Source organism: Alosa sapidissima, chromosome 12 (assembly GCF_018492685.1).
Source record: "Alosa sapidissima isolate fAloSap1 chromosome 12, fAloSap1.pri, whole genome shotgun sequence".
Lineage (NCBI taxonomy): Eukaryota > Metazoa > Chordata > Actinopteri > Clupeiformes > Clupeidae > Alosa > Alosa sapidissima.
The window spans coordinates 1,314,471-1,339,708 of record NC_055968.1 but is presented as its reverse complement, the minus strand read 5'-3'; the positions used below and the strand labels follow the sequence as shown (position 1 = coordinate 1,339,708).

The following is a 25,238-nucleotide window of genomic DNA, read 5'->3' as shown; positions in this document are numbered from 1 at the left end:
ATGCCTAAAACACATGTCTATCATAGCGCCCTCACCTCGCAACGGAAAGAATGGCTACAGTATTTCACTGGTCTTAGCTCTACCATTCCTAGATGTTTCATTAGATCCGTTCCATATTTGGTATAGATGAACTCGAAGGTCTCCTGATTTTATATAATGAAGGGGTGCCACCCCTGGAAGGTAGGCTGAAATCAATGGTTCCCATGGGCGAAAATTGGCACACACATCATCCCTCACAGTCTCTACTCAGGGACAGAGTGTTGGCCCCAGGAATAGCCCAGAGACTCCATAGCACCCTCTTATGTCATTCAATCAGTACATCAAAGTTGTTAGGCAAAGGGAACTCCCTAAAGGCCAATTCACACCAAAGATTTGCAATGACATGAAATGGTTTCAGAGACAAGTTGCAGCGGTACGGTAGCGGTAAGAACTGTACATTCAACCAAACTAACAGTAAAGACAGAAAGGAAAAACAAAAATTACATAAGAACTGCTTTCTAGATTTACCTGAAAAAGTGTAGTAGAGTCCTCCAGAATGGACTTAGGGGGAGTAATGACTGTAAAGAGGAAAACATGTCAAAATGATTTATCAGCTTGGTTCTCAGGCATCCTGCTGGCGTTTCAGACACAACATTGAAGAGAAAAAAAATGAAATTGATATTGCATATGCACATGCAATGTGCCTGCAGATCATGGCAATTGTTAAGTACTGGAAACTTCACTTTCACAAGACTCAAAGATAGGGTTAGCAATACTGGATGTTGGTTGAACTCCTCCAACAGCTAAATAAATAGAGCAGTGCCTTCAGCGTTACACAGGTTTGTGAGTGCAAATTAACGCCACCTATTTCTGATTGGCTGCAATAGATTTGTCCGAGTGGGTGCATGTGCTTGTTTTCTGTTTAAGGACCAGAGCTGTGTAGGAAAAACAGATTTTATTTTCAGTGTGCACACGTAATGAACCGCTAGGGGATCATAAAGAGATATTTGATACATTTAACAAAGTGTACTGGCTTAGAATCACATACTATTCCCATTAAAGTGTGGATCCAACTATAGCCATTTATTAAACTATGCTGTCTTGAGAGAAACAATGCTCTGAGACGTCCTGTTTTAGAGTGCTGGAAAAAGACTGCACAGAATGGGTAAAACGGTGTACACGAGGGCTATTCAATTGGCGGCCTGCAAGGTAATTTGTACTGGCCATGATCACATAAGCTATTCTCTGCTCTTGCATTTCTTGTCCGCTCTATAGTCCTGCAGCCACTTCACCTCAGCCGATTGCACAAGTTCCAAGTTCTTAGTTTTGTTAGTTTAGTTACGTTGTAGTTTATGTGCGACTAATATTTAACAGGTTGCACCACATAACACTAAGTTATTACTTTAATATTACATCCCTCTCCTTAGAGTTAGACTAAAGTACATTGTAAGTAATGTAATGTAATTTGTGAACACGGTCATCTCATTTAAATCATCTCATTGGTGGAACGTTAAATGTAACAAGTATAAGTCAAGAAGAGTTACATATGCGACCGATTACTCACATTTATTTCACCTGAACAGTGTTTAAATCTTAAGTTTGTAGGCTACTCACTGGAAATCTTATGGAACTAGCAGTTACTGTGCAAAGTACAAATTGCATTGCTGTCGATATGTTATCACAGATTTCATTAGCCATATTAACAATATAGAGTCAGTGTCTCCTCGCAATGTAACCACTGCGGTATCCTGGGCCTGTGGCTGAAATATTCCCAAAACACAAATACCACAAAATAACCACCAACAACCGGCTACTGATGTTGTTATGCATTTTACAAAATACAATATATGAACTCCTATATTGCTGTTGTTGTACTTTATTACATTGGTTCCCAAAGACTGGGTCTCACAGGATATTTTATTTGGGTCGCCAGCATAGCCCAGTGACAATTAATATTGTGTAATAGGCCTAGTTGTACCTTATATAGCTTAGGAAAGCTAACAGCTTTCTATTAGGATCTAGACCTAGTTTGTTAACAGTCACGGTTTTGTCATAACTCCCTCTGTGCATTTTTGCATTTAGAATAGCTCTGAAACTGGGGGCCGAACACGGCGCAGAGGGGACGCCAGAGTGTGGATATCTCACTCGCAAAATGAAACAATATTTCTGTCGGGCGCCTACCATGGACCTCACAGTTGCAAAATGCAAGGGGACATGTATATTTGCACGAACAATACCAGACAACAGCTCTTCAACTTGGCCCATTAAAATCTAAAAAGTATCATTTTAAATTGTGAAAAAACGTGCTGTCAACAACTAAGCAGACATCCACAGACCAGGACATAAGGCTATTACATTTGCGTCATAGGCTGCAGATACCGGTAGTTTCAATTGTAGATAGGCCTATACTCTTTAAAGTTAATAGCAGTCTCCTCACATTCCTATTAAAACACACAGTGCATTAGATTAGGCTATAATTTAAATGGACATTTAAACGCTATTTTCCTCTTTCCATCTCGCAAACTTTAGCCTATTAGGACAGTATGGCGCATTATTGTTCATCTTTCGACTATTTCGCAAAAGCCTATAGTTTTGATATTTATTCATTTCATATTCTTACAACATAAACACCAATAAATAGGCTAATATACAATTTGCTGTTTACATCGGAATTGTCCACGGTGTTATGGAACCATGTCTTCAATGCAACATAGGCTACAACAACATCTATCTTTAGAAATACAGGAGCAGCTTACTATATGCTGAAGAGTGATGACTGCGTACAGTGGGTACTACATTCAATTGTCTGGCGTCACGCGTGATTCCTACGTGACCTCACCTGTGAATCACGCGTCTTTTATTTATATTTCCTCAGTGAAGCTGCAATGACCCAAACAACCACCAGGTGGCATTTGTGAGCAGGGTTAGGAACGTTGGCTTTTGCCGCTTTGAGTCTATACGCGCCAGTGCTACAGTATGGACCATAAATTTAGCCTACCCAACGTTTGTTTCCACAATATTACCCCCTGATGAGCTTTCATTTCGATGGCTCATAGGCCTACACTAGCCTACATCTCCTGTGACATTCCCAACAGTTAGCACTATAATCAAACAATCCAAAAGTGAATTAGCCTACCGGTAGGCTAATAATGGGCTGCCGCGTCCTCCTATTTGGGTTGCCAGATTAGCAAAGGCCAACTGTCAACAGCTGTCAGTTGTAGTCATGAACAAGTAGCCTACGAGAGGCAGGCAAATTTCCAAAATTGGACATCGGAGGAGCCTTCCGGAGATGGCGACGTCTTCGTCAAACGAAGAATATCAAATCTGATGCAGAGCTGGCCATATTTCTCCACGACAGGTAGGCTAGCCTAGGCTAAACTTCATCTGCATCGCTAAATATGTTACCTTGGTTAGAGAGGTATTTTTTGTTTTCGCTGTTTCCGAAATGTGTAGCTGGTTCATGATTGGAGAAACGTTAAAGCAGCTACAGGTCAACTAATGTTAGCTAAGTCTTCATTACATCTGGCAACCCAGAAGAGGCTCACGTCTAGGTAGTCTTGAGAATGTTCACCAGTGTTTTGATTTTGGCCTACAGAACGTTCGGTAACAATCCTACAAACCAATCCTTTAACGTTACCACCATTTAAATGAGACTTTAGCCTACACCTAAGGAGAGGGATGTAAAATTGAAGTAATAACTTAGTGTTATGTGGTGCAAGTGCAACCCATTAAATATTAGTAGCTCATAAACTCCAACGTAGTGCCAATTTACGTTGAAACTGGATGGAACTTATGTTCAACTTGTGTAATCGGCTGAGGTTGACTGGCTGCAGGACTACAGAGCGAGCAAGAGATGCAACAGCGGAAAACAGGTCATGCGCTTGCTAGAGCTGACATTTTTTAGAGCCAGTACAAATTACCTTTATGTACCAATGTCACATTTAATTTTTACTATGCTTGTTTGCTTTGTAGAAAACTGTCTGCAGATGGTCATCTGAAAAACTGGACGGCTACATGTCCTCTGTACCTGACAATTGTATAGAAACTGCAATCAGCAAATATGAGCATGCTGTATATTCTATCCAAAACCAACATTCAAACTACAACAATGAACCCATAAGCTTTACTTTTGAATTATGTTCCATCGTTACATTTGCTAGAATGGTATAGTTTTGTGCCTATTAAATTTGTGTGTGTGTGTGTGTGTGTGTGTGTGTGTGTGTGCGTGTGTGTTTTAACTCACACAAGTAGAAGCTGATGTTTGGATCCTCTAGATGTGTCTTCACAAACTCTCTCACAGCAGTGACTGTATACAGGAAAAAATAATCATACACAGGAAAGTCTGAAACAAACTGGACACTTCAACAGAAGTTGTTTTTAAGGGGAGTGCATTGAAAACAAAGAATACGGAATTAAGACAGATATTGAAAAACACATAGACATTTACCCTTCTCCTGGGGCCTGAAGAATCCCTGTAAAACATAACGATCTGGGAACTGGACTCTAAGAACTACCTATACAAAGAAATGTACCAATCCTGTTATTTGTGTTTTCAGATAGGCCAACATTATTTACATTTTCAAGTCAAGCAAAAAGATATTGCTGGAGCCTATGTTACATTTCATGACCCTGAGAAATGGCAACAGTGTATCTGTGTGTCAGCCATCAGAGCAATGGAGCTTTGACAAGCTGATTTCACACTGGTAGGATGGACATGCTGACAAAGCTGGTGTAATTACATGTTTACTCACAAAAGGGTATCTCTCCACCTTTTCCTTCATCCTTGCCTCTCTTAGGGCTTGTGTCATAAGAGGGGCTTCCTCCAGCAACCTCCTGATGATGAAGAGGTCAAAGCAGAGTTTACGCTAGATTATTTCTTTTTTTTCCAGACAAAATGTCAGTTATGTGTTTTAAATAGCCATACAATTGCCTGTACATTTCAATGTTAATAAATCAAACCATATATTTCATATGCAGCTTATTAAACGTAATCAGCACCAGCAGTTTCTTTCTGATCAACTTTGCACAAGAAGCAGAGTAGGCTATGAAGTCTTTGACTTATTTTAAGGAGTCTTATCAAGACAAAATTGCTTGTTTTTAGGACGCACTGGCAGAAAAATTTGCTTGTTTTCAGGATGAGATGTCTTAAAATAAGTCAAACCTTTCTTAAATTAAGCCAAATGATTTCATGAGAAAGTGCTAGGTTTTTGCAGTGCGGTCATACAGGTTTTAGTCAGAGTTTGATTTCTTCCGGATTCATTTTTTTTTTCCCTTCAGTAATTTTGTGTCAACGATTCCCGGGACACTGAAAGACCGTGGTGCACGAAACTTGGTGGGTATATAGCCCCACAAGGATGACACAGAACCATTGTTTGCCGCTTTGATCCATAGCCCCCCTCCGCCACCCCCGGACTGGACACGCAAATGAGACACACACAAATGGTTAAACTGCGATGATATGAGCACCAGCCAGCGGAGGGCACTTAAAGCCTACCATGCACCCGGACAATATTGTGCACCTGCCCTAATTCTGAAGCAGTGACCACCGCTACAAAATGAAGAGGAAATACTAGGAAGAAAGTTAATGTTTTTACAATAAACTAGGCTACATCAACACAATATGTGGAGTGAAACTGGATGGGATTAATAACCTGACTAGTTGTACTTACCGTTAAATTGCAATGTGAGCAGCTGCAAGCGGGGAGGATATGTCGGCAGGATCATTTAAAAGGCAACCGCAACTACATTGTGCGTCTGCCCTAATTCGGATGTGGTGGGGCGTCATCCCAAAATCAACGTAGAGGAAACACTGGATACACTGCAAAAACTGTTTATCTAATATATCGAACCAAGTGTTATTAATCCAATATCAAGATTAAAAAAAAAATCTAGTTGGTACTGTTTACAGTATAAAGAGAGTTACCTAGCGCTTTCTCATAAAATCATTTGACTTAATTTAAGAAGAGTTATTTTAAGATGTTTCTTCCTGAATACAAGCAAACTTGTCAGCCAGTGCATTAAGCAAATTTGTCCTTAAAACAAGCAAATTTGGCTGCTAGTGCATTAAGTAGGCCTGTAGCGATATGTTATTCGAAATCGAAATCGCGACACTCATATCCACAAACCTGTGTCGCGGTGTGAAAAGGCAGAACCGCAACACACCATCTCTAGTGTTTCACGCAACACTTTGCAGCTTACGCGGCCGCATAAGCAACACACATCTCCCGCATTACTTACCGGTAGCCTACGTTGTCCAAAAATAAATAAATGCTCCAGGGCCTCTTGCTGCTGTCAGTCAGATGGACTACCATGCACCACCTACTGCCATTGCAGTAGTGGTGGTAAAGGTGGTGAACAGTGTGCAAATAAAAAATTTAAGACTTTCAGTGGAGGATACTGATGACAGCGAGGGAGAAATGTCTGATTGAATGAATGTTTTTTTGGAGGAGACATTTCATCTTTGTGATGTGTACAAGGCCAGCCTGGTAACATGTTTTGTATATAGTTGCTTTCAGAATCTGTGAGAAAGTACTACTTTGTTCCTTGTAACTTTGTCTATTTGATTAATTGTTGAGGGTTGAGACAATTACTTGCTCAGCCTACCATTTCAGGGTTGTGACCTTACCGGACTTTACAGATATTATGTTCTCTGGAGGGACTTGAAATAATTTTTAGCATTTTGTATTGACATTGTTGATTTCTGTTTGAGAAGAACTTTCATTTGATACCATACATGATGGGTTTATACAGTAATGTACATCTAGTTATTTTTTTTATGGTCAAAAAAGGGGGCGTGGCAGATGATGTCATTAAAATAAATGCTCAAGGGTGCCAGAGCGTCTACCCCCAGAGAGTCTACACTCCCTAAACTATCATTTTATGCAAAAAAATTGCATTCGTACCTTAGTTCACACCTATCCTGGGGTTCTACCTGACTAAGAGGCAGGCGTGAAAAGAGTAAAGATGTGTGTGAGTGTGAGAGAATGTATGAATGAGGTGTGCAAGAAGACAGCTGTAACCTCTCCAAAGCACCTCTATCCAGCATGGGCTGGTCACTTACCTCTGACTCTTCAGCTGGGAAAAACGTTTCCTTACATCATCCACTGTAACTTCAAAGAACTCGTCTGGCAGCTCCTGATCAGCATCAACATGTACTCCAGCATCCAAATGGTACACCAAAGATTTTCTATCTATGTCCTGAGAAAGAGAGCATATAGTGTGTTACAATTACACTAAAAAAACTGCTTATTTCATAAAATCTAACCAAGTGTTAATCTTATATCAAGATCAAAAAATCTAGTTATTGTTTTCAGTATAAAGAGACTTACCTAGCGCTTTCTCGTAAAAATGGTTTGACTTAATTTATTAAGAGTTTGACTTGTTTCATAAGTTTCATCATTAAAACAAGAACATTTGGTTGCCATTGCGTCAAGCAAATTTGTCTTGATAAGACAAATTTCTACAAAAATCTATTTGGTATTGTTTTTAGTATAAAGAGACTTACTTAGCGCTTTTTTAAAAGTCCATTTTGACTTAATTTAATAAGAATTGGACTTATTTTAAGGCAGGGGGCCACTTCTGTCAACGTCATCTGATTGGAGGGCCACGTCAGTGTTAAAGGGATATTCCACCATTTCTTTCTCTTCCATACCTTTCTCCAGTCCATCCAGCCGTTCTCAGAGTCAAACTGGCGATAACAGTTTTAGCTCCAGCCTAGCATAGATCATTGAATCTGACTAGACCATTATCTTCTCGCCTGCTATCACGTTTAAAAGTGATTAGGATTTCCAGGATTTTTTCTATTTAAAACTTGTCTCCTCTCAAGTTACAGTGGGTCCCAGTTAAAAATTGACACTTCATTCACGATCATGGTGATTCACGCAGCTGGGTGAAATGTAAGTACAACTGCAGCCGCTTGGGGGCAGCATAGTCCGCTGTGGCGTTCCACGGTCGAACCAGACGGCGCATTCGACAGCAAGGGCTGTGATTGGCCGAGTTTTCAGTGCGTTTCTCTGTGTTTTTAGCAGCCCCTGCAACATGCTAGTCCACTGTAGCCTAAGCTTCGTACATAATGTTAAACATAGTTTTGGATTCAGTGGCAAGATTTCTTGATTGTACAGTGCCTGTCTCTCAGTAATGTTTTAAAATGAGAGCTTCGTCAGCTGGCAGTAGGCTACTTTGTCGGTAGTCATGAGAAGTTTGCTTGCTAACAGAACATAAATATGCTGCCCAGAAACCTTGTGAATAGTTCTGATTTTTTTTACTACACTAACGAGGTTGAAATATAGACTTTGCCTACAGCATCTCCTTAACAGTAATGTTAACAAAATGACAGCATTCATAAGACAAAGAAAAACGAATTCGGTCACTCAAGACTGTGCCACAGCAACCAGTGTAGGCTACAGTCCTACCCAATAGGCCTACTCGAAGCAGATAGCGTTGCCTGACGGTCGAGTGGGTTAATGCACGTATTTCCAATCTGCAACTTTCAGGCAGTTCTGAGTTCGAATCTAGGCAGGAGCAGAGCCACACTGCAAAAACTGCTTATCTAACAAAATCTAACCAAGTGTTATTAATCTTATATCAAGATAAGAAAAACTAGTTGGTATTGTTTTCAGTATAAACAGACTTACCTAGCACTTTCTTGTGAAATCATTTGACTTAATTTAAAAAATAATTCACTTATTTTAAGACATCTTATCTTGAAAACAAGCAAATTTGTCTGCCAGTGCGTTAAGCAAATTTGTCCTAAAAACAAGCAAATTTGTCTGCCAGTGCGTTGAGCAAATTTGTCTTGATAAGACTCCTTAAAATAAGTTAAAGTCTTCTTAAATGAAGTCAAAATGATCTTTTGAGAGGGCTCTAAGTAAGTCTTTTCATACTAAAAACTAGATTTTAGATTTAAAATTAGATTTTTTAATCTTAATATAAGATCAATAACACTTGGTTAGAATTCAGTTTTTGCAGTGCATATAAAGGCCTAGGCCTATTGCTATCATTTTTTGCAAGGTGTTGCTCCTGGCAATACTTGTTTATAAGACGTTTGGTGATTAATTGATAGCTGTTTTTGGGACACGTTAAACGTTCTTTATAATGAGCGCATACGGGGAGTAAAACGACAACTGTAGGCCACAATGATTGCAATACAAAAATATGCGCGTGTTAGTTTAGTTGACCTTGGTTAGACTCTGCATATTATTTGTTATAAAGGAAAATAAAGTCAATTTTCGACACACGTCTGTTATTAGTTCAATAACAAGTGTTGCTTGTTAAAACATGTGACTAGTGAAACTCAAATGATTTTAGCCAAAAGCCAAAAAATGTTAGAGAGAAGGAGAGACGCCGGTGCAGCTCTTTAGTAAAAGGTGCAGAACATTATTAAACTTTGACTAACGTTTCGATGTTCGTTAGTCAAAAACATCAACACATCGAAACGTTAGTCAAAGTTTAATAATGTTCTGCACCTTTTACTGAAGAATAAAGAAAATTAAGAAGACATCCGAGCTGCACCGGCGTCTCTCCTTCTCTCTAAAACAGGGGTGTCAAACATACGGCGATGATTTTGAACGGCCCGCACGTCAGTCCCTATACAACGAGAGAAAACTTCCCTTGTGTGTGTGTAATGTGTATCACACCAAATTGGCTCACCATACCTTCCCAACTATGCACAGTATCCCATTAGCTGCATGCCAGGCTATTTACAATTTTCTATCGCGTAAAGTTAGTGAACACGTTATCAAAATTAACGCGCACACATTTTGTTTGAGCAGGAGACAGAATACGCACGCAAGCACAACTAGGCTACTTGTTGTTTTCTTTTACTCGGCTATCTATATATGGTTATCAGCACACAATGTTGGGCTAATTCACTAGTTATGGATATCACAAGTTTAAACAACGAAAACAGAAAGGATGGAGGCAGCAAAGCTAGAGGAGTTATTCCAGATGGGCAAGAACAAGGCAATTGGTGTGCTTGTCAGAACGTTAGATTACAGCTGTTTAAAGCCAGACGTCACCGTACGCTAGAACAAAACTAATGGTAACTATAGGGCTGTATCAATTTGTCCAAATGAATACAGTAGGTCATCGTAGACGTTGTTGTTGTATTATTGCATGTGGATATTGTTATGCTATGTAGGCTACTTTTTTTGCAATGCACGGACCTAAAACCGGGAAACGGACAAATATTGCAGGGCCTACACGCGTGAATTTGTTTTTGCGGGGGTGGGGGTGGGTGGGTGTACATACCATAGCTCTCTCTCTCACACACACACACACACAGTACCTTTCTTAGCCACAGTTAATTTTAGTGGTGATATGTGTTATGGACATTGTTATTGACTGCAGTTTATTCTCATCAATGTCAGTCCATGAATGCATATTGATCAGTTGTTAACTAATACTGTAGGCCTAGAAGTTGCATTTGAAAATGTTACTGTTGTAGGCTGTTTGTTTTTTATTTCAGCCACACTGTTTTAAAGTGGTTAGGACCATTATTTCACAGCAATTTTGAATAAGCCATACTGCAATACCGATTTCATGGTTGCACCATGCACATGTTCGCCGATTATGTGGCCCTCAGTAACCTATAAATTCAATGATGTGGCCCTCTATGAAAATGAGTTTGACATCCCTGCTCTAAAATATCTGTCCTGGCCTGGTTGCAACGGATTGTGGCCAAACGACAGAAGCGCGGAGAACCCTCCTTTGTCTACCAAAAAGTGTTACTTTGTGCCCCGCGCTCCCCACTGCTTGTGAAAGAAGGGGGTGGGGGAGGGGGGCTTAACGTGAAAAAGCTTAATGTCCCAAAACGGCAAAGTCATAATGGTAGGCTACAGGAAGTGGGGGGAGGGTATGGGATGACCAGAGCCGTCTTCGCTGTGCTATTCAGAAAGCATCTTCTATTGTCTTTCCAGGCGCACACAGCTCGTTATAGCCTATCGAGTGCCTTAACAGATAGGCTCTGCTCTTGGGTTTGGCCTCACAGCGAACTCAACCCTCTTGTTGCTTGCAGTTTGTTCAATAAAGCGATGCAGATTACATTGTTTATTTCTGATTAATTGCGTCTTTTGATGTCTTTTGCAACATCTGCTTGTTAGGCTGGGCTACTGTTGAATAAGCCATACTGCTGTACAGGTAAATGTTCAACAATTGCTGGTGTACAATTGCTGGTGTAGGCCTACAGGCTATAATCAATTAGGGACTGTTAGGGACTGTTCATTATTTATTTAAGGGGCTACCGGAGGAGTTTTGGGAGCGTTAGTCAAAAAAGACTTGACCCTCCCTCGCCAGCAAGAAATTTTTCTATGACCCTCCAAAGTGATTGAGAAAAAACGCATGACCCTCCCCAGTCCCAACAATTTAGGCTATTGATGCCTTCTGTAGGCTACTGGGTCAATTTGGGAGCTTGCATGCTACGACTCCTTCCTTTTGGGCAGTTTGCAGGTAGCATAACGTCTTTTTCAATTCATAGAAGGGAGAGCCCAGTCTTTCGTGTGACATTGAGGTGCGCAAATAGTTTTTAATAGCCTGTTCAACTTCGAAAAGCCGATGCTAGTCACTGATCGCAATTTCAAATTTCGGGAAGCTTCGTTTTTCAGTCATCTTTTTAAGTGTTAAGTGCAGTAGGCCCCTATCTGCCCCCTTTGGAATTATATCTCGAGCCTATTATAAGGTCCAGTGCGTTATGTCCTGGGATTCGGACGTGCTCAAAAAGAAAAGAAAAAACACTTGTTGCTTTGATATCTTTTTCGTTGTCGTTTGAACGTCGGCAAGCAGGCATGTTGCGGTTGCAATTTAAGTGAAATTTCTACAGTAGGCCTACAACATGCAACATGCTTGTTAGGCTGGGCTACTGTCAATGTACTTGTACAGGTAAATGTTCAACAATTGCTGGTGTACAGGCTATAATCAATTAGCTAAATCATTTGTCTAGCTAAAATCGTGCTACATTCAAACGCAAAAGGTGCTTTGATATCTTATTCGTTTGAACGTCGGCAAGCAGGCATGCTGCGGTTGCAATGAATGAGGATAATTGGTTTTATCTGCGGATTTATTTTTTGCATTATTTTGAATATGACTCGCTCCAGTCTCAACAGCACAGCTACTTTTTCCACACGCATCTAAGTTCTAACACACATATCCCCTCTGCTTTCTCTCTCTCCATCCCTGCGCACGGTGCTTTCTTAAGCTGCATCATCTTACAACAATTGCATCTACATTTTCATATTAGAATGTTTTGTCAAGTGTAAGCTTAAACTACCGTGATCAATTTAAGTTCCCGTGCCCCCGCTGAAAGTCTCATGCGCTTATCGTTACACTATCAAATCTATAAGTAACAGTGACAAATAGGGTATAAGATATATAAACTCACGCTATTGTATTATCATATATGTTTGGTAATGGCTCAGCTTTCTCTGATTGTTCTACTGACTTGGAAACTGCATCATAGAAGCAGTAAGTCAGATCGCATCAAAAATAGTAGTGGCAGAACTCCAAAGTGACACCTTGTGGTTGTTTGTGTCAACTGCAGTTTGTGCCATTTCTGCTGAGAAAATGGGGTGCGTGATTCCTGAAGGAACCCGTCCAAACTTAACTGGGACCCACTGTAGAAAGTGTAATAAGACCAACGGAAAATGAAACGTGCCGATTTTCTAGGCTGAATGATATGGTTATGGTTATGGTTATGGATTTAGCAGACGCCTTTGTCCAAAGCGAAATCATGCAATGATTTCATGCAGCACCTGAAAATAGTCCCTGTAGGCTAACAAGGTTGAGCTGCAGCAGATGAATCGGTTAGTTACTGGATTATTACGCCTGTACCACATTCATTACAGACACTATCATCACGATTACCACTGCCACCTCCAGCTGTTGGGCAGAGGGTCGAAATAAGCATGGTATGCTTATATTAGTGGACACCGCCATATACACGCAAAGACGCACCTCCATTCACAGACGCACTGTGACTATCACTGTCAATAGTCGATCATAATCTCCAAAAGGCAGATATTCTCCTTCAGAATCAGAACAGATGAATAACATAGCCTACCCAAGACTTCAACACACGTGAACGTTTTTTTCAACATTTGGTGTCGGCCTATTTCTGCTTCAATTTGTGCAAAATTATGGCCTGCATCGCTTCCGCGTCATTACAAACAAATCACGTCTTCGAATTTGGGCTTGAATCGAAGCTCTGGATGTCTAGCAACTAGTGGAGGAGAGTACAAATAGGATTTGTCACCATACTTGGATCTATCGTCTATTTTAACCAGTGTTGTTGTTTGACGCAATTAAAAATACCCTCAAGGACCGATGACATTATTATTTTGACATTAGGTCGCGGGCCGGAATTGGGCCTGGCGCGGGCCGGGAGTTTGAGACCCCTGTTTTAAGGAACCTTATCAAGACAATCAGTCTTTATTACAGCGAAGTTTAAGCAACCTCCAGCTGAAAACACTGCTGTCTGACCAGTAGTTCATGCAGCGGATGTGAGGTGTTGTCCAAAACGAGTTTTTGCAACAGCCTTCTCTCAACAACCAACTCTAGGGGCTCTAGTGCATTGGTTCCCAAAAACTGGCAGAGCAAAGGGGGGTAAAAGAGACAATGAGACTGGATAATAAACTGATGTATTTGAAGAGGAAATAGTGACTGATACCAAATGAAAAAAAACTAAATAGTTTTTTAATACCCTCAATATCACACTTAATGTAGCCTAGAAATCTAGACGCACCCTAGCGGCAGCAAATGTAATTTGCAGCCAGGGTAGTCTAGCAACTCTCCGTTGGCTTGCGAGCTGGAAAAATGAAACTTCAATCAGGCCAATCACATCGTGTGAGTCGGCGACGGTTCCGCGTGAATTCCCTGCTACTTGAAAACAATGAAGATGGATGCTGCTGCTGGCAAACAGCGGTCTTTGAATCACAATTTGGGTTAAGCTTTTTTTAAATTGGCAAAGTGGGAAAATGCATGGGACTCATGAGTTGTAGCACTATCCTATTGCGCGCAGTGGAAATTTGAAAGACAACCGTTTATCCCGCCCCTCGGATTGAGCAGTGCAGCTGATGTGGTTCTGCCTCGTTAGGCTACACTTAATGCATATTTTTCGAAATCTAGGACCCTTTCGAAAGTCAGGAGACATTTCATACAGACTTTAATTTGTTTACACATGCTTTTTATGAGTTGGTCTTCCACCATAGAAAATTTGAGGAGGCTAGGGAAAATAATATACTGATGAGAAGCCCTGTGGATATAAAATATCAGGGGAAAATTGAGATGTGTGAAACACTATTTGACTGAAATGGTATCAGAAGTAATTTGTTATTAAAAAAATACTAAAATGTTTTGACTAAAACTTGACTAAGATACTTTGAGTTCACTTTTCACTAAAACTAGATTAAAATGACAAGACTTTTAGTCAACTAAAACTTGACTAACAACTAAAACTTGACTAACAAAAACTAAAACTTGACTGACAAAAACTAAAACTTGACTAACAAAAAAAATATTTGAATGACTAAATATGACAAAGACTAAAAAGGACATTTCATCACAAGACTAAGATTAAAGGAAAATTCCGGTATTTAGCACTTTGAGTCCCTTTTCTGGTTTGTTTTGGATGAACTAGAGTGGTGGACGTTAAGGGTTGTTTTAAGGACATGTTTGTGCATGCCTCTCTGAAGTAGTCAAAGGCGATTCAAAACGAGTCAGAAAAGTCGAGACAGGACCATACGTCAAAATTTCGGTGTCCACCACTCTAGTTCATCTAAAACAAACCAGAAAAGGGACTCAAAGTGCTAAATACCGTATTTTCCTTTAAGACTAAATTAAAAATAGGTGACAAAATTAACACTATGCCCAAACATGGCACATGTTTTTCAAGCTGTAAAAATGAAAGAATTTCAAGGTCTAAAAAAGATATGAAAACAGAAGATTTGCACAGAAATATTTCACAGGCCTTGGTTTTAGGACCCATTAATGATATAGACAAGGTTTGAACAAAATCTGAGACAGTGCAGCAACAACCTTATCTGATTTGACACAGAATGACTCATGGTTGAACGTATGATTGGAGAGAAAAAAACAAAAAGGTTGGACATGATCCCGGTGTCCAACAACACTGTGTTGCGCCACATCAATACAATGTCCAAACACATCCTGGCTACATTAGTCAGTCCAGAGAATATAAGTCCAAGTAGATGAGTCCACAAATGTAGCAAATCTGGCCAATCTATTGGTGTAAATCCGTTACCTTTTTGAAGGCACTGTGAAGGGAGATTTTTTGTCCTGTCAGCCCCTTCCTACGCTAACAATGGGTGAAGAAATCTTTAATTTAATTGATGTCTTTATGAGGTCCAATGGAATTGACTGGACACGCTATGTGGGAATATGCACTGACGTGTCCAAGGCCATGACAGGGAAGCACACAGGGCTTATAGCCCACATCAGGAAAGTCTGTCCATCCATTCTCAGATTACATTGCAGTGTTCACAGGGATTAGCCTGGCTAACGTCAGACCTCATCTCACTGAGATGGGGTCTGAGAACTAGACATTCATTTTCTCGTATTTGAAGTGTGGTTTACAAATGCCCAGAACCATTGATTGGGCGCTACGAATGTCTATCAAATGTGTCTGTACGTAGCTCATAACGGCTTCGGTGTGTCGTCATTGTCTTGCTGCCCTCCCTCCGTTCTGTGATTGGTTCCTTTGTTGAGGTGAAAACGAAGTCCATAGAACCCAGGCTGCCTAGCAGCGTGAATAAAATCGCGCGCGTAAGGCAGCATGGGGAAAACCCAGGCTACACAGGGATGCCCTCGCAGCCAAAATTATGCCAGGTGATCTACTTTCAGGCCTCAATGATGCGGTGAAACTGGTGAACTTCATTAAAGCTTGTCCCCTAAATTCAAAGCTGTTCACACTGCAACGAAATGGGCAGCGAACACAAAGCACTACTTTTGCACACTGAAGTGTGTTGTCATGGTTGTCATGGGGCAAAGTGTTGACAAGGCTTTTTGAACTGCGACATGATCTTCAACAATGTGATAATGTAACCTCGTGGTCCAGGAGAAGCAGACAGGTTTTGGTGTAAAATAGGTTTATTGAATCAGCGGATATACTCTGAAAACACCCGTGAAAAGTAACCTATATTAATTACAAAGAAACAATGACTAGACAAAATACAAAGAAACGCAGAGTCACACATTTGACTATAAATAACCGCACAATCTTCCTAAACACTCACAGCAGTGTCAGGTATGCACAACATGTGCAATCCAGAGGACTCACCTTCTCCCTCCACAGAGATTTAAAGTGATTAGGTGACCTCCCCTAATTGAAAAAACAGGCCTACTCCTTATTAGGCTAATCAGCCAATTTGGGTACCCAGGGGCACACGCCATTCTTGCGCAACTACACAAACTAAATCAAAGAACCTGCAGTTGAAATCATAACACTATCACTGGCAGAAAAATAACAGTAACAGAATCTGTGCACTCTGCCAAAGGAACATACCACCTACAATGAAAAAACATGCCATAATTAACTATAAATATAGTGAGTGTGTGGGTCACTCTGTCACAAACAACCCGTTTATTTGGCCTCCAATCTGCAGAAGCTCGCCTATTTGACTGACATATTTTCTGCTGAAAATGAATGAACTGAATTTAAGTCTGCAGAGAGTCAGTGTTACCCTGTTCAACACACAAGACAAGATAGAAGCTGATAAAGAAGCTACGGTTCTGGATACACTGCAAAAAATGACATCTAACCAATAAGTGTTAATACAGTCAACAGTGTTAATAATCTTCCATTAAGATCAAAGAATCTATTTGGTATTGTTTTAAGTATGAAAAGACTTACCTAGTGCTCTCCCGTAAGATCATTTTGACTTAATTTAAGAAGACCTTGACTTATTTTAAGGTGTCTTATCAAGACAAATTTACTCAACGCACTGGCAGACAAATTTGCTTGTTTTTAGGACAAATTTTCTTAACGCACTGGCAGACAAATTTGCTTATTTTCAGGATGAGATGTCTTAAAATAAGTCAAACTTTTCTTAAATTAAGTCAAATGATTTCATGAGAAAGCGCTAGGTAAGTCTATTTATACAATACCAACTAGTTTTTTATCTTGATATAAGATTAATAACACTTGGTTAGATTGTATTAGATAAGCAGTTTTTGCAGTGTAGGCTGTGTGAGTGGGAATATGCTCCTGTGTTTCCCTAAACTGCATGCGTTCATGGAAACAAACAACGTTGTCATGGGTGAATATGTAAAAAGTCTAATAATTGAACACCTCAACCAATTCGCCTAGCAGCTATGAAAATATTTCCCACCTATGGATACATCTCAGTTGTGGATTCGCAACACATTTGAAGTTTCCCTCCCTGTGCTACAGCTGTCACTTCAGGAGCAGGAACAGCTGATTGACCGGTCATCTCATGGAGCGCTGCAACTGCAGTTCAAACAAAAGCTCTTGTGGAATTTTGGGCCAAAGCAATGGCAGCATACCCAGTCCTGGCAAAGCCAGCCTTGAGGGTTTTAATCAAGGGGGCAGGCGATTTCCCGGAAGTTGAAACACCCATGGAGGCTGGAGGTATCAACACTGTGCTAACCCCATAGAATGCCCATTCATTTAGGATTTTTATTTGAAATCCCATAACTTTATAAAACATATATCCTGTGCCGACATTGTAGCTTCATTGTAGCTTCTTATCTACATATACAATCCAAGGCAAAACAGGCTCAACTACCTCGTACATAACTTTGGGTTCCCGTAAAAAGAATATTTAGCATGTCCGGTTGTAGGGAAGCTAACTTTGACGTAATCTTTCTGTCGCACCGTAGGGAGATAACCGTATTGTTTGGATAAGAAGCTCAGTCCAGCCAGTACAGAAACTCATTAGCAAAACCAAGAACTATGTAGCCTACAAGACCATTGTATGTTAAGGTAAAAGCATTACACAGAGGCAAGTAAACCTAATAAAAAAGGCGGCACTAATCATTTCAGAGGTTTTCGATGGATTGACAGTGGGTCGGCAAAGTGGAAAGAAGTTTATTATTATTAGAAGAACTATTTGTTTTTGTTTTACCATTGACTGTGTTTGAAGTTGATCATGTCTGGTAGTTTCAACATAAACACGACTTGATATCACTTGTGATGTTGATGTTAATAATAATAATTAAATACATGTCAGAGGTTTTCGATGGATTGACAGTGGGTCGGCAAAGTGGAAAGAAGTTTATTATTATTAGAAGAACTATTTGTTTTTGTTTTACCATTGACTGTGTTTGAAGTTGATCATGTCTGGTAGTTTCAACATAAACACGACTTGATATCACTTGTGATGTTGATGTTAATAATAATAATTAAATACATGTTTAACTTTGATGAGTTTGAAGGCGTAGGAAGTTACAAGATTCAGTTTGATGGCTAACGTCACAAAGTTAAGTGTGAGTCTGCGCAGTACGATGGGAAGCCAACTTAAAAATGTTTTTAATTTGTGTCAGTGCCCTCCCATTGAAAACAACAGTCTGTTTGTCCATTTCTTTTACTGTCGATGGTTTTAATTAGCCTGGCGGGCCATCCTATATCATTGAAATGTATAGTCTGGCATCGAACCATTCACCTCGCTTAATCCAAGGGGCGGGCAGAGAATTGTCTTTCAAACTGCCTAGGCATGCAATAGGCCAGCGCTACGACCATATCCGTATCCGGTCGGCAAAACGGCAAATACATCCTTCTTCGAAAGGAATGACTTAAGTGCATTGTGTTGCTCAACTTTCAAAGAAAAGCACAAGTCCAACTTCTCCAAAGTTGACGCCAACGCCGATTCAAACAACTGCTCTTCGTTCGCCATAGCCACCTTCCTTGTTGTTCACCGTCGCAGGACTGTCGTTATCCTGTTAAGCCCGCCTTAAGACTCTCTAACAAAATAGAGCGCTGTGATTGAATAACATCCACGGTGTTAGCCAATAGAAATCCCTATGGTTTGATACTAGACGTACAGGCTGAGCAAATTAATTTGCCGCCGCTAGGGTGCGTCTAGATTTCTAGGCTAGGTTTTAATGCCCTTCGTCACAACCTACCTATGTGCACTGCAAAAAATGTTTTTAGTATAAAAAGACTTACCTAGCGCCCTCTCAAAAGATCATTTTGACTTAATTTAAGACGACTTATTCGCCTTACTCGCTTATACCTATTTGACTGACATATTTTCTGCTGAAAATGAATTAACTGAATTTAAGTCTGCAGAGAGTCAGTGTTACCCTGTTCAACACACAAGACAAGATAGAAGCTGATAAAGAAGCTACGGTTCTGGATACACTGCAAAAAATGACATCTAACCAATAAGTGTTAATACAGTCAACAGTGTTAATAATCTTCTATTAAGATCAAAGAATCTATTTGGTATTGTTTTTAGTATGAAAAGACTTACCTAGTGCTCTCCCGTAAGATAATTTTGACTTAATTTAAGAAGACCTTGACTTATTTTAAGGAGTCTTATCAAGACAAATTTACTCAACGCACTGGCAGACAAATTTGCTTGTTTTTAGGACAAATTTGCTTAACGCACTGGCAGACAAATTTGCTTGTTTTCAGGATGAGATGTCTTACTTTTCTTAAATTAAGTCAAATGATTTCATGAGAAAGCGCAAGGCAAGTCTCTTTATACTAAAAACAATACCAACTAGTTTTTTTTAATCTTGATATAAGATTAATAACACTTGGTTAGATTGTGTTAGATAAGCAGTTTTTGCAGTGTGAGGCAGGTTTCTCTGCTCTCACAGCAGTGAAGACAAAATATCACCAAAGACTGGATGCTGTTGAGAAGGACTGTATTGTTTTTAGTATGAGGAGACGTACCTAGCGCTCTCTCGAAAGATAATTTTGACTTAATTTAATACGACTTCGAGTCTTATCAAGACAAATGCTCAATGCACTGACAGCCAAATACGCTTGTTTTTAAGACAAATTTAATAAATGCACTGACAGCCAAATTTGCTTGACTTATTTGAAGACGGCTCATCATGAAAACAAGCAAATTTGGCTGCCAGTGTGTTAAGCACATTTGTTTTAGACACCTTAAAATAAGTCAAACTCTTATTACACTGCAAAAACTGCTTATCTAACAAAATCTAGCCAAGTGTTATTAATCTTATATCAAGATAAAAAAAAATAGTTGGTATTGTTTTCAGTATAAAGAGACTTACATGTACCTAGCGCTTTCTTGTGAAATCATTTGACTTAATTTAAAAAATATTTGACTTATTTTAAGACATCTCATCTTGAAAACAAGCAAATTTGTCTGCCAGTGCGTTAAGCAAATTTGTCCTAAAAACAAGCAAATTTGTCTGCCAGTGCGTTGAGCAAATTTGTCTTGATAAGACTCCTTAAAATAAGTCAAGGTCTTCTTAAATTAAGTCAAAATGATCTTACGGGAGAGCACTAGGTAAGTCTTTTCATACTTAAAACAATACCAAATAGATTCTTTGATCTTAATGGAAGATTATTAACACTGTTGACTGTATTAACACTTATTGGTTAGATGTCATTTTTTGCAGTGTATCCAGAACCGTAGCTTCTTTATCAGCTTCTATCTTGTCTTGTGTGTTGAACAGGGTAACACTGACTCTCTGCAGACTTAAATTCAGTTCATTCATTTTCAGCAGAAAATATGTCAGTCAAATAGGTATAAGCGAGTAAGGCGAATAAGTCGTCTTAAATTAAGTCAAAATTATCTTTTGAGAGGGCGCTAGGTAAGTCTTTTTATACTAAAAACAATATCAAATAGATTTTTTAATCTTAATATAAGATCAATAACACTTGGTTAGAATTCATTTTTTGCAGTGTAGATACTTGATAATAGAAAATAAAATTTGAAAATAAACAAATGTGAAGAACTGTATTGCATTTTGGGGCCCTATTACTAACCTGACTCTCGCCAGATGAATTTCGTTCCGCCTAGCTCCACTCATCCATTTGGGATCGATCCATTGGAGTGGTGCTTCAGAAGGCTGGGCCTTATCAAAAAATCCTTGCATATGATTGGATAAGCCACTTGTCCGTCATCTATTGACGTGCTACTTCAACCACTCACATCGAAGCCAACCTGTGACGCTGAGAACAGTCTTACAGTCGCTTCTACACAACGTCACATCTATGAAACTCCCGCCCTGCATCCTGATTGGCTCTACCATACAATCTGGTGCCGAAATCACTCTCAACGGAACCGATCCCAGATGGATGTGAGTGGAGCTAGGCGGAACTAAATTCATCTGGCGAGAGTCAGGTTACCCTATTACATCGTATCACATCAGATTGAATCGCACTGACTGTAGATAAGTATTGAATCGTCTTATAAGGGAGAGATGCAAAACCCTACTTGCTAGCTTGCTAATGTTAGGTATTTGGCTCACACAACATTTCAGACCTGTTTTGGGAATACAATAACGGCTTTTTTAGAATGTACAGTATTTATTTCTCGCTAACATACACAAAATGTAAGCATAAAAAAGCCAAACAAAATACATTTATCTTCACATACAGCCACCTCGGACTATCTATTGAACTCCAGGTGCCATCTTACTTCTGCTGAAGTGATGTAGCTATGTTCAATAGCTCCCTGTCCCTCCCTATGGAATGGAATATCACTAAACATGCTGAATACCCTACAGTTCACTTCGCAGTCCATTACAAGGCGATTGAAAATAGGATACTGCATCGTAACAAAGCTGTGAACAATTCTGAATCTGAAAGTTTTCTTAGGTGACTTTCTTAAGAACTAATACAAGAAACCATTTAGGAAGATATTGGTGAATGTTGCCCATTGTGTCCAGTGAGGACTTTGGAGGAAAGCAAATAAATGGTAGACCAGTGTATAGTATTACGTATTATGATTAGAAACTTAGCAAAGGCACATAGGGAAACTAAACAGTCCATTAGGTAGATTGTCTTTAAAATAATGAAACTAACTTGTCTACCACTATGGTAATTTCTCCAAAATACTTATATTCATTCTTGCCTTATTTTCCTACACACAAATTAAAAGAAACATCTTTAGATGTGTGGATTTTGTGATTTTTTCCCCAGCAGTCATTATTCTTGCCCCTCCCGTTTTACCTCTACAGGTTCCTCTATGTCTGTATCTTGCCTGCCGAACCCCTGTCCATCACTGGCTTTGACACAGGCTAAATTCTGAAAAAAAAAAGGGGGGGGGGTTATTAACTGTGGTTTAGTACTACAGGTTATTAACTGTGGTTTACTACTACAGCCAGATGGAGGTGGTACTACACATAAAAGCTGTTTGCAAACCACCATTAAAAAACAGAAGATGAATTCAACTTCCAGACTATCATCAATGTATGAATCATAGACATAGACCTCTGAGATTACAAGAGCCTAGATTAAAAAAGGAACATGCAAAGCCAAATATCACTAGTCATTAAAATGTTTTGTGTGGACCTCGCTCAAATGAAACTGGGTGCAGCTCAAACTCTGCGAAGTAAAGTGTGAATGGGTCTCTCTCTTTGTGTGCCTGTGTGTGTATGTGATGCGGGGAGGAGTGTAGAATTTTTGCTTTGCTCCCTTATAATAAATGCTTAAAATGCCTATCTATTATGCTACAAGCTAAAGGTTAGTAGTGCTGCTGGCACAACAATCACAGCATTTAGTTTTAAATGATGTGATGTTGAATAAAACACAGTTAATACATGGGTGCCATCAACACATGATTTTGCTTTTCAAAATTACACAATACCATAATCTGGTTTATATGCAGTGTTTATGAAAAGAGGCTTTCCATAAACACTCATTTTATCCACCTCACCTTTATTTCATGGCTCGATTTGGGTTTCTTGGCATCAGGAGGACCCACTGTAAGGGATGAAGAGACACTCTTACTGATGCCAGTACCACCCAGACACTGGCCTCCCCCTGAGAAAGGCACAAAGGTACTGCGCGCAGGGATCTGGTTTGAAATCTTGCACTCTCTGGAAGATCTGGGCTCATCTTTGTGTTGTTCAGCATGCGGTGTTTTCTCTAAGTCCTGTTCCCTTTGCTTTTCCTCCACCTGATTTCTGGACCTCAGGGCCTGGGAGTCGAATCCAGATGACATTTCATCCTTTCTTGCCTGGACATAACACAAGTTGGCAGACACACATGGTTCCATAGACATAGAGGGAGAGGATGTTGTCTCTTCTGCCATATCATCAGCCACATTGTCTCCTGATGGCAGAGGGAGCACAAACTGACTAGCGAGGTGTTCTGAAGATTCCATGATAACTCCATCAGTTGGAAAGACAGCCGACTCATTGGAGTTCCCATCCTCTGTTCTCTTGGGCTTTTTCAGCATATATCTTGACAGAGTAGACAGATGAGAAATAATCAAAAACAGACAGAAAGTTATGATATTTCCGGCAACACGTCAGGCAGTGCCATTATCTCTTACCTGATAATGGCACTGCCTCCAGTCAACCCCAGAGACTTCAGAGTGGTACTCTGTAAGGTTTGTTGTCCAGTGATCTACAAAAAAAAAAACACTAGATCAAAACATAAGACAGGAAGGGAGTAAAAAGCAACATGTATGAAAAATAGTTAGGCTTTTTTGATACCTCATCTCTCATGTACACACATGTAGGTGTGGAGTCTTCATCTTCATCAGAAATGCTGGGAAGAGTCACATGAGGATTACTAGTACTCCTTACAACCAACACAATCATTTTGTTGCATAATGGAATCACTGCCATTAATGCCATTAAAGGATAATTCCAGTATTCAGCACTTTGAGTCCCTTTTCCAGACTCATCAGTCATGCTGGCTACTGCTGCATACTACTCCACGAGACAGATTTTTACCTTGACGAGAAATATTGTGACATTGTTGTATCACAAAATCTCACACCCCTGTCACACCCCTACTATGCATTGACTTTTTATTGTTGATAAATTCATAGAATGTATTTGTGGTGCACTTTGATGTACACTGTCGTTCAAAGGTTTGGGGTCACTTAGAAATTTCCATTCCACTCCATTATAGAGAGAATACCAGTTGCATTGTTTTTTAATCAGGGCAGCAGTTTTAAGATTACATTATGTGCTTACATAATTGCAAAAGGGTTCTCCAATGTTTTTCTCAGTTAGCCTTTTAAAATGATATCAGATTAGTAAACAGAATGTGCCTTTGGAACATTGGATGAATGGTTGCTGATAATGGGCATCTGTGTACTATGTAGATATTGCATTAAAGCAGCAATTTTCTAATTAACAACATTAATGATGAAAACAAGGACATTTCTAAATGACTCGAAACTTTTAAAAGGTAGTGTATAAAACCGAATTGTACACAGTGGAGGTCATGTGACGCCACAATTGTCTATTTCACCTGTGGTGGGTGTCATCCAAAATCACAGAGTGAACCTGAGGAAGCCAAACGGTGAAACACGTTGTTCGCTCCAAATAAAACAATTCTTGACATTAGACCAGTGTGATAATCTCTTCTTTTTAAATCCTGATATCCCTAACCAAAGTGATGGATTTGCTTACAAAGTCGCTGATAGTCTTTAGTCCTTGCCATAAGCATCGGCGGTCATTCAGTTGGAAGTAAGACTTCACTCATTCTCTGTAGCGCAGTTTGGCAGCCTTCACTTCTCGACGGAGAGCATAGCACGCCACTTTGTAGTCACTCATATCCCCAGTGTATTCACTGCAATCCGGATTGATTTATCCAACCAAGGGATTTTGATTGAGAAATGTCTTTATAGTAACAGTGGGTGTTTTTCAACCGAAAACGGACTCATGAACCGGTTCCGTTCAGAATTCTTTGAACCTTGGTGCTATCTAGTGAACCAGCCCACATTTCTACCAGTTTTGAACCGAACCAAGAGTGCATCATCAACAATGGGTTTTGCATGCAAAACAAAAGTTAATGAGATGCATAAACGGGAGAATGATATGAACAGTTGTCCCGTAAAAACGGCAGAAATGACCTGTCGAAAATGCTTGTTAACGTCTGCAGTGTTAGTTGACTGGGTCATTCCGTGTCAAATCACCCAGTGGCTGACAGGTCACTCTCTCCAAAAAAATCTGGAAAAAAATCACAGGTGTTTGTAGACCAAACCTATGCATAAATGCTTATATAGTATATCTGTATCACTATTACAGATTACACACTATTTCTGTTATCCCGAAAAATCTGATGAATTTGTGTCACATACTTTTTGAATGAGAAGCCCTCAAAGGTCATGTCTTTTCACATAATA

General features: G+C 39.7%; 1 protein-coding gene across 4 annotated transcripts in view; it reads right to left on the bottom strand.

Annotated features, from left to right (window-relative positions):
* The window catches only part of aspscr1 (ASPSCR1 tether for SLC2A4, UBX domain containing), a 101,490-nt gene that overhangs the window by 49,675 nt on the left and 26,577 nt on the right, over positions 1-25,238 (bottom strand). For 3 of the 4 annotated variants that reach the window (XM_042056173.1, XM_042056175.1, XM_042056176.1), the window contains 9 exons: positions 23,593-23,647; positions 23,430-23,503; positions 22,809-23,337; positions 22,103-22,177; positions 7,040-7,176; positions 4,731-4,812; positions 4,427-4,493; positions 4,223-4,285; positions 508-557 (listed from right to left, as the gene is read on the bottom strand). In XM_042056173.1, the coding sequence (XP_041912107.1) occupies positions 508-557; positions 4,223-4,285; positions 4,427-4,493; positions 4,731-4,812; positions 7,040-7,176; positions 22,103-22,177; positions 22,809-23,337; positions 23,430-23,503; positions 23,593-23,647 (1,132 nt within the window). The remainder of the gene's footprint in view (positions 1-507; positions 558-4,222; positions 4,286-4,426; positions 4,494-4,730; positions 4,813-7,039; positions 7,177-22,102; positions 22,178-22,808; positions 23,338-23,429; positions 23,504-23,592; positions 23,648-25,238) is intronic. The other variant, XM_042056174.1, reaches the window with a different exon arrangement.